At 32.1% G+C, this 10,641-nt stretch overlaps 2 protein-coding genes across 2 annotated transcripts; one reads left to right on the top strand and one right to left on the bottom strand.

Moving 5' to 3' along the window:
* Positions 1-728: 728 nt before the first annotated feature.
* Positions 729-2,968, bottom strand: LOC148285487 (dolichyl-diphosphooligosaccharide--protein glycosyltransferase subunit 1). The gene has a single exon (XM_088224498.1). The coding sequence runs from the start codon at positions 2,909-2,911 to the stop codon at positions 1,517-1,519; it is 1,395 nt and encodes a 464-aa protein (XP_088080624.1). The 5' UTR covers positions 2,912-2,968; the 3' UTR covers positions 729-1,516.
* Positions 2,969-4,262: 1,294 nt separating this feature from the next.
* LOC148285486 (uncharacterized) lies at positions 4,263-6,867 on the top strand. Its single transcript, XM_088224469.1, has 3 exons — positions 4,263-4,473; positions 4,551-4,688; positions 5,951-6,867. Exons 1-3 carry the CDS (start codon positions 4,434-4,436, stop codon positions 6,127-6,129), a joined length of 357 nt encoding a protein of 118 aa, XP_088080595.1. The 5' UTR covers positions 4,263-4,433; the 3' UTR covers positions 6,130-6,867.
* The last annotated feature ends 3,774 nt before the right edge of the window (positions 6,868-10,641 follow it).

Genomic DNA, 10,641 nt, shown 5'->3' with positions numbered 1-10,641 from the left:
GTTTTTCTAATATTATCATTGAATGATTGAAAGTTACACCTGCCACCCACGTTACTTTATGTATATTTAAATGCAAAATCTCATTCAGTATTATGTAAATTAATCAATATAAAGGTGCATTAATTTGACTTCTTTAACTTTAACTTAAAAATTTGTTTTTCCCACTCTACCAATTAGTCACAAAAGTAAATTTACAAATCATACATATTATATCAGTGCTGGAAAAGTAAAGAATGGTTCATTTGTAATTATTGTACAAATTATGTATCTAAAAATATCAAGTCGCTAAATTCTCTCCCTACAAAAATAAGTCACATTCTTCGATAAATATTTAAAACGCACACCTTTTTATTTTAAAAAATTGAACCACAGATGTGATCCATAGTCCTTGTTACTACCAAAACGTAATTCATATTTATATTTAATATTATTTCAATTTTATTTATCTAGTTGTTTGGATAAATAATTATTTAGATTTACAATTTTTTTTATGAATGCTTTATTACTTAAGATGAAATGATTGTCTTATAGCTATGAAACCAATACAAGCTCCATGCATAAAATGTAAATGTGACAAGTTACCTATGTATAGCTTTCGGTATTTAAATTTTATGAGAAAACACTGCAACTAGGCAAAACTGAGTTTTTGTAGCCTCAGCTTTCTTTTTTGCCATCAGAATTTTACTATGTTATGTAACAAACTTATATGATAGGAAATGAAACAGATATTTCTGAAACACCTTTATTGGCTAAATCATAAATTAACAGTTTTTATTGATGATCTAGATGTACACATTTAAATTTTATAAAACATTCCATTGTTTGCTCACATGTGAAGTAAAAAGTATACAAACTGGATTTAAAACTGTAATTTTATGAATGCTAAGTAAAATTTTCCAGCTTTGATCGATGTTATCAGTTTAAAGTTGTACGGGAATGATGAATACATTTATTTATATAGTGCAAAAATAATTCATCGCTCTTTGCGGGAGGAGCGTCATTCACAATGTAAAAACAATACCACGCATGTTTGGAGAGGATTATTTTATGCACTAATAAATTTAATGGAATATAACTTCTAGAAAAAAACAAAAATTATACCATTTGCTGCAAACAATAAAACAAGGGGAATGTCTTGTGCCTAGACTGCTTATAAACATATTAGTTCATTCCGCACAGAACTTTAAAGCAATATTTTTTTAATTTACTCCATACTAACATAATATATTGAAATGGGATATAATATTTGTGTAATGGCTATGTGGAAATACTGTTTGTGCGTGGCTTTGCAATATTTTATACTAAAAGTACGGTGATATTAGGTTGAACAATATGTGACTGGTATCGATTACAACGGCAGGAAGAGTAAAAATAACCACAATTTAGCCACAATCCACAATTATTTGCTTCCATATATTTTTTATTAAGTCTTTGGACATCACATCGATCACTATCTTCATTATAAAAAAATTATCATATAATATTATAGTAATTGACTGCCGGTTGACGAGACAATTTAATCTTTATGATGTTCATCTTTATGGATAGAAAAGTCGAGTCTGACATAAATAATTACTAACAGGAATAAAATATACAGGAAAATAACAACCAATATAGGCTCTTGCAACATAAGAATTCGAGGAAAGGAGTATCGTAGTTGGAAATCTTGAATGTGGTTTTCTACGAGGTTTTTCTTGGTGAAAGATATTGTCGGTCTTCCTTTGGTGTCCAGGTAAGTGTAATGCAGAGTGTCCTGGTGTCGTGTGACGGGGAAAGGGGGCGTGAGCTTTATGTCACCGGAACCTTCTGGAAGGATGACGGTGGTGGTGATCTCATCCACTACCATGTCATCGTACACGTGGTCCATGAGGCGCATCTTTAGGAGGTACTGGTCCCCGGTGTGGAACAGGTACTCGTAGCTCGGCACGTTGTAGCCCAGAGTGTAGTGAGTCTTCCAACCCCCGAACAGCGGGAACCGCGGGCGCAACTCCAGTTCCACAGCATCCTTCTTCACTCGCATGTGCGATGTGGAGATATTTCCGTTAGTGTCTCGGTAGTACACTCCTGTGGCGGCTGCCGGGAGTAGTGTTTTATAAGACTTCACGCTGGACAAGCCGCTGGTTGAATCCTGCTGGTATTCGTACCTAGAAAAGGATCCCTTGAGGACGGCTCCGGAATGATACATATCTACGGTCTCCTCCACCGCTAAATTTCCCCAGTGAGACACTTCGATGGTCCGATCTATTTTGGTCACCGTCAAGAATGGAGAATTATTCTCGTAATGTATATTCATTTCATCTTCCGAGAAGCCTTGGATGTTCTCGTAAGATCCATAGTTAATCGTCGAGTCAACATTGGTGAATGGTTTTAACTTTGTAAAACTTTCGATATTTCTAGTGCCCACTGCGACAGTGCTCTTCTGAGAACCGGTCCGATAGGGTGAATAAAAATAATGATTGCCGATGTACCTCACCAGTTGCTTCTCTTTCTGCGTTATGCTAGATGGATAAGGAGTCAACGCCTTGGAATACACAGTATCGAGTTGGTAAACAGAAGACTTTCCAGGTTGCAGAGGTTCTTTAAATTCTACCCTCCAAAACTTCACATTCTGATGATCCAAATTAGATGTTTCAAATAAACGTAAATCTCGTTTGGCGGCATCTTTAACCGAAATATAAGCGAGCTTATCTGTCAATATGGGATCCACAGCCACTAAATAATTCTTCGCGGATTCCTTACCGATGTTTTCTATTGTAATTTTGGAAGATATTTTCACGAGCTGAGTTGATAAATCTATCGCTCGCTCGACACTCTTGTTTATTAAATCTTTACTTATTATGTCAACATTGACTCCAAAAACTAGTGATACACAAAATGTACATAAAATCAGTGATATTTTTAGTTTCCCCATTGCCGATTTTTCCTCTAAAAGCGGATAACTCGCCGACAAATAGTTTGACACGCACACGGATATTACGTTTAATCAGGTTGACCAACAACGCCAATATCTTCCTCTTCCTATTCTTCTTTTTTGTTTTTACCTCCCAACTGGCGTGTTCTAGCCAGTGTATGACACTATAGTGCAATAATTGTGGTACCGATGCATTGTCTTATGCACCATGGGGCGCAGACAAGAAAATTATGGCGTAAAAATTTGTAAGAGTTATGCAGTAAATGTCAAAAGTGGAATACATACATAAGTAGAAGTATGAATGCTGAGGAATTGAGGTTTGTATGAATGACCGAAGAATTTGGTGTCATATCCTTTTTACTTATCCCTTTGAATGAAGGTTTGGGTTTTATTTTGTTCTTTTTATAAAAATTTGTTTAAAAAACACAAATATTATTCTAATGGCCATCGTTTAGCTTTACCATTATTTAAAAGTTTTTTTTTCATTGAAAAACACGGGTCGATATTTATTGTTCATTTTATTGTATTTTCAAAAGAAAGGTCTTTGGAATTCTAGGTAGTTCGTCACTCGGTCCATCGAATTTACCCAAAGAGATTGAATCCTAATTACTTTAACAATAGACGGAAAAAATTATAGTAATTAGTAAGGGTTCAGGTAAATATTATTTAAATGGATTTATTTTTAAGGGTGGTAATTGAAATGTGGTTCTTTTCAGAATTAGCTAACGTGAACTAAAATGTTAGTATTACTAAAGTGCTTTATTGTTTGAAAAAATCCTAGAACACAAAATAATGTATTGGAAGATTACATTAATTCATATTTAAATATGTTCAAATATCACCGACTTATTTTCTAATCCAATTAAAGGTTGGCTTTATGATGAATTATAAAAATACCTGGTTATTTTACGGGGAAAAAAGTTTTTTATAATGAATATTTTAAACACGTACGTATAACTCGTATCAAGTTCTGACTTATCACATACAGTTTCTCAACATGTTTTTTACGAAAATGGATAAATCAACACCAAAAGGAGATATATTTTCCCTCTTTTTGAGGCCTTCTACCCAAACATTGTAATATAGGCCGAAAACATGTTACATTTGTATTTAGAAATTATTATTAAAATATGTAAAAATAAAAAAAATCGAGAAAAGACAACGGATAACAATATGAATAGAAGCATACAAATTATACGTATTATATAAAATAACACTTCATATTTTGATGGAATCGCTGCTGATGGATCATTCTTCATAACTGAACGCTTTGCAGAAAATGTAAATTTACAAAAATATAATATTTGATTTCAGGAATTTATCATACATGCTTTTGTCTATGGGAATTTGTGAAGAATCTGTGGAATGCTGCTGAGAAAAGTTCATAACACACATTAATTATTGTTTTATTTTTTGTTTTTCTAACTTAAAAATAATCGTAATTCTTTTAAGGTTACGTTCAAATAATCTCTTATTTACGCCTTTTGCATTATAGTAAATAAATAATTTATCTTACAGCAGAATGAAGAAATTATTTGTATTTTCGTTATTTATTTTATCAGGTAAGCTTCAATTTGATAGATTTTAAATTTATGACTGATCTTGTTTTCATGTAATTAACTCATTTAATTTTCCACAGTTTTAACTTATTCCGAAGGCCTCACTGGATACCGGGCGGGCTCTGGAAGCAAGGCATCGAAGTACGACATTCCTAAGACATCCAGTTATACTGGAGGCGGATATGCCCAGGAAGTGAATAACAATCTTACGAAAGAAAGTAAGTAATTAAAACGCAACCTCCAAATGGCTGAGTTTTTGTCTGGAAACATAAATTGACAATTTATATGCACCCCCTGCGACATGAATGGGGGGGAAAAAATAGAGTACATTTTGCAGATTACACTAATTATTCATGGGAAAAAATTCCAGTGATTTTTTGTAATAACTGCATTGGATTGGTTAATGGTTTGAAGATTTAGCGATATTATCTTATACGTATATTCTGCTTCAGTTGAGACACCCAATCCAATTCAAATTAAATCTTATATTGATTGTCACCTACAAGCTATTGCTGAATGTTTGAATACCAGTAACTATCAAAACTATGTATTAGGTGTGCAACTTTGCTTCCGCCGTTTTCACAGGAAGACGTTTACTTACCGCTAAAACTATCTACAGAGATAGTCTTAGCGGTAAGTAATGGTCGAAATAAATAGATGTCATGAAATAAACTTGGACATCTGTCAACGTAACCTCATAGAAGCATTAGTCGATTCGTGTCTGCATTTCCACTAAGATCGGCATGAAATATTGGTTTATAAAAGATGGTTTTAAACTGCTATATTTCATTGTCCCTGGACTGACACTGCTCATCACTTATTTTACTGCGACCATTGATAGTTTTGAAAATGTGTTACGAAACATATATTTGTAGTAAAATGATCTAAAAAAATCATTCTTCTATTCAATGCAGACCCCGTTGCTGTCCACAATAAATGGTGCTGGTGACATTATTTTGAATTACAAATTCCTTTATTTTACATTCCGATCGCTGACTAACCTTAATTTTTGTATGGACAAGGATTTTATATGTATTTATTATATTACAATATTGAAAAAAAATTAAAATAATGTTCCCAAAATAATGGGGTGTCCCGTGCCGAGGGAAACATTTAACATTATTTTGAAACATGCTTTAAATTTAATAAATATTAAACAAAATTTTCCTTTGAACATTTGTCTTATAAAAACATAACAAATAAAAATCCTTTTTTTAACCTATTTCTACACTCATCAGCCTGTGCGCAAATATTTTATATATCTGAATATTAAACGTGATTGTGGTAGCATTATTTTGAGTGACATATTCTTCTTTATTGCCAATTTTCCAATTGCCCGAAGGGCTAAAATTTCTGAGTATCTGGGATCCTTATTAACTGCCTGGAGGACTGAATAAACGAAGGGCCGAATTTCGTACTATCTGCAACAGCCGGCAGTTACCTGCTAATAAATATATAAATGTTCTTCTTTTAATTTTAGCAACTGGAAAACCATCCCAAACATCAAGGCGAGGAATCGGACTCTCAGCATGGGGAATCATAGCAATAACATTGAGCGTCATCATGTTGTCTGCAGGAACTTATTATTTCATTATATTCTACCCTCTTGTCTGTAAAAAAGAACGCAACTACGATGTTATAGAACTTTCTCCAGTGTAAATATGATTTGGAAAAAAGTGGATGTAAAAATGAACAAATATTTATCTTGTTAATCTGATTTTGCAGTGCATTATTGAGAGAAGGGCCAGTGTTATCATTGTTGTACATTCAAAACGGACAATAATATTCCAATAATTAACCTCATCATTTTACACTATAATTTGAGTGCAACAGTGATTACAAGCTCTAATATATCTGCAGTATTTTTTTACAGGAAAACACTACTTAGTCCCAATATTCTCGCTCAATAACTATAGAAAATGACAGTCAACATTGAAAAATGATTTATAAATACAAAATGTATACTGACAATATCCAAACAAATTTATTTTCTGTGCAATTTATTTATCTATTATTTAATACCAATAAAATTATAGAACTTAATGAATTTATCACAGCAGTAGTTCCTAATGAATTATTTAGTTGAAATGGACAAATTTAGTGAAATATAATATTATGTCAATAGCTTAGTTTTTTTCTTAGGAATAATTTTGCAAAATTGTTCAATATGTTTTCATATTCATCTATCTCTACAAATAATTTATTAGTGGAATATGGCCATTTTCTGCAATGTTTTATTTTAAGACCTTTTTAATTCTAAAATAACAACATGACTTTTACAAATGTATCATTTATAGATTATTGTTACATATTTTTGTTTATTCAGTGTGTGGATTTTTATGTGTTCTGTAACAACATATTATAGTATCCCATAATGACATAAATATGTAGTAATTAGTGATTATTTTCATCATTTCCCTATCTGCACCCAGTGGTGCATAGGTCACTGCATTGTAATTCCAATTTCAGCATGCATATATGTGTAGAACCATCTTAAATAAACAATATTTTATCATTCTGTCAGAACCTAGGATCTCAGGATCGCTCATCTCTATGTGAATGTGCCAACCACTATACTAAGTGGCGGACTTATCTCCGCTTGATTATCTTTTTCACGATTTTTACCTGAACTCCTCCAGGGTTTGGGTTCCATTTCATGTGCCGAACTGTATTCTTATGATAATTTTATTTTTTAGTATTAATAATTATAATAAAATTCTTTCCACTATGTGTATAAGACTAATGTTGTTCGGCACAAATTATTTATCTATGGACATAAATGGATAATTTTTTTTTTTATGTGACATTTTTATAAATAGTATATCTTTTGTTTATTATAAATTTATTAAAAGAAAAATGTTGATTAAAATATTAAGAATCTCAAACACTTTAGTAATGTACTACTTAATGTACAACCAGTATTAACATTTGAAATATTTAAAATGTTTTAACTCCTATATGATGTATTTTTCTAATAGCAAGTGCTTTAATATTTAAAGACTTCTTTGTAATAAATGTTAATGTAAAAATATTTTTTATACATCATGGGAAATTTTTATTATGTAATTTATTTTAAAATAAATAGTAGGTACCTATCCTATTCTCAAATAAACCTTGTACAAATGAGTGCAGAAATGAAAATGGAATGTTGATCTAATTTTTAACAGAGTTTAGAGAGAAATAATCAGTATGCCTCTTATTTTTGTATACATAATATATATGTATTACACAAAAATATAAACCGCACATTAGAAGCAATATTTAACAATCAACTATATATTATAATTATTTTTTAAGGCTTTGTGCAAGATTTTTTATAAAATAATTTTGATTGTATAACACCCCCCCCTGCCCTGTATAATATACTCATGATACTGCCATGGTTGATAAATATTAACATCAAAATGACTGAATACATGGTAAAGTATTAATCAATTATAGTTTTAATGTGATTGACTGATAAGTATTTTTTAAGATAGTAAATATTCACAGAGGGCAAAATATACTACATTTAAAACATTACACTTATTTGCACCCAATGGTGTATAGGGTACTCCATTGGTACATTAATCGCAGCATATATCGATATATTTTTGTTACATAAAGGCAAGGTCATCAGTTTTACACTTTAGGTACCAGTCTAGGGAGTTGCAGTGTAAGAAATCATTCTTAAATGAATATTGAATATTTCATGTCAACCGTATATATCTGCAATCGAACCCGAAAGCTCTTGTATAGTAGGCAAAAGTGCTGACCGTAAGACAAACCACAGAGTATAATATCTATCGTGGGTATACTGGCAAAAAGCGTTAACTCGAAAATATGCAGATTTGACTTAATGATGCAGTTTTGTAAAGTTTTTAACACTCTACAAACTGGAAAAATACACTTAGTCATATTTTTTAATATTTTTTTTATTATTTATTTTTTTTTATAAAAATAAATATTTGCATTCTTATGATTTACCCAAATATTTAATTTTGAGGGCCATTTTCAACGAGTTGTAAATAACTCACTATTAGAAAATGGAATCAAGTTGGGGTAGAGTGGGATTCGAACCACAGACCTTCGGTCTGTGAGTCCGAGACACTAGCCACAGGACCACAACCCGATATTAAATTTTATATATCTGTAGTTTTAAAAATAAATTTAAGGTTAAGTTGTATACCCAGTATTTTATTCAGGCTAAAAGCTTTAAATAACGTAATATAAAATTAAGAAACGGAAAAATTAAAAACATGTTCTTAAATGAGCACTTAACATCTTATTATATTTAAAGAAGATATAAAAGAGTAAAATTGGAACAAAACTTAAATGATTGTTTTCTCAAAACAGGGATTTGAGAGTTAAAGTTTTTTGCCAGTACACCCACGATATGTAGTATTTGAAATATGGCGGCATGCACACAGCAATCAGAACTAACAATCTTTTATGGAATGAAGTTTGTGTTTTTTTACTATTACTTCTTTGTAAAACTCCATAAATAGGTAGTAATTATTTTTGATGTCTTAAAAAAATCATTATCACATATTTCAATGGATTGACATGTAATTTAAATAAAATTACTGCACGTAACCTTTTTTTCCTAGCACAAATAACTGTTAACCTGAATATGTTGGGGCTTGGGAAACACTGGCTGTAATGATTCATTATTGTATGTGCACCCATCCTAAGATTGCATAGAGTAAATGCAAGTATTTTTGATTAAAAAAAAAACATTGAATCTAATATTGTAAGCTTACTTTATAAGATAATTTTAAGTTATTATAATTATATATGCCTTATTGGGCCTTCATAACAAAATTTATATCAAAACATCTCATCATTTATGTAATTTTTTATACAATAAATTATATTCACATCAGTACCTAATATCTAAATAATCTTTTATTTTGTTCTTTAGATGATCATTTTCTTGTTGTAACACGAGTGATTCTATTTCGTGGATGGCGCTCACGAACGAAAACTGTGACATCTTCGTCTAGAGTCAAGGTTGAAAAGCTGCAAGTCGAGAATGTAAGAGCGAAGTATGATCGTGATTTAAACGAAAGTTTAGGAAAGAATGAAATAGAAGTCAATATCGAGCAAATGTGGGAACGATTTAAATCGTGTGTGAATCGGCTAAGAGTGTATGCAGAATGGCAAAGAGGAAAAAATAAAGAGATGCATGGTGGGATGATAGTATTAAAGACCTTGTAAAGGAAAAAAAGGATGCATGCGGCGAGTATGAAAGAGCGAAAAGTAGTTATAAAGTATGCAAGAGGTTGGTTAAGAATGGAGTGAAAGAACGCAATAAATGACTAAACGAAGAAGAAGGTATAAAATTGTCCACTCATTTTCATGAAAATATAAAACTGTTTTGGAAAGAGGTGAAAAAGACAAAGAACTCCTCCGAAAGTGGAAACATAAAAGCCATTAAATCAAAAGATGGCCGAATGCTAACGAATGACGAAGGAGTGAAAGAGAGATGGATGGAATACTTTATGGAAGTATACGAAAGTACTGAAAGTGTCCCTGAGCAATATCTTGGTTGTGCAGAGGAATATACGAGTGATGATAGTTCATGTGAGATAAGCATGGTAGAAATAAAGAGTGCGCTGAAAAGTATGAAAAATGGAAAATCCGTTGGGTATGATAAGGTCGCTGTGGAATATCTGAAGAGTGGTGGCCAGATCGTGGGCACATGGCTGCACAGACTTTTCAATCTCTGCCTAAAGGAAGGACATACGCCTTTGGATTGGAGGAGGGCAGTTGTCATGCCTATAAAGGCTTATATATTTATATAAGGGAAAGGGATCTCATGCGGAATGTAGGAACTATAGGGCAATCAGTCTTCTGAGTTCTGTCGGTAAACTGTATGAGAAAATTATAATCGAGAAAGTAAGAAAGGTGATGAAAGATAAAGTGTGGGACGTGCAAGGAGCCTTTATGAGTGGATGTGGATGAACGGATCAATTTTTTGCGCTTCGAATGCTAACGGAGAAGTTTTTGTCAAAAAGTGTATGATAAAGTAGATGGAATGAAATTGTGGGGCGTGTTGGAAAAGTATGGAGTAAACAATAAACTTATACGCGCAGTATCGTCTCTCTATGAGGAGAGTTTAGCGTGTGTAAGAGTTAATGGGGGATTTACTTCTTGGTTCGCGATCTCAAAAGGCATGTAACAGGGATG

The sequence above is a fragment of the Micrasema longulum genome, unplaced genomic scaffold (assembly GCF_059751315.1).
Source record: "Micrasema longulum isolate JH-2025_06_02 unplaced genomic scaffold, ASM5975131v1 h1tg000031l, whole genome shotgun sequence".
NCBI classification, from domain to species: Eukaryota; Metazoa; Arthropoda; class Insecta; order Trichoptera; family Brachycentridae; genus Micrasema; species Micrasema longulum.
This window is presented reverse-complemented; position numbering and strand designations above follow the sequence as displayed.

Coding starts and splice junctions, on each gene's coding strand:
- LOC148285487 (XM_088224498.1), bottom strand. CDS start 2,911: ATGGGGAAACTAAAAATATCACTGATTTTATGTACATTTTGTGTATCA.
- LOC148285486 (XM_088224469.1), top strand. CDS start 4,434: ATGAAGAAATTATTTGTATTTTCGTTATTTATTTTATCAG. Junction 4,474..4,550: donor TTCGTTATTTATTTTATCAG/GTAAGCTTCAAT, acceptor AATTTTCCACAG/TTTTAACTTATTCCGAAGGC. Junction 4,689..5,950: donor TAACAATCTTACGAAAGAAA/GTAAGTAATTAA, acceptor TTTTAATTTTAG/CAACTGGAAAACCATCCCAA.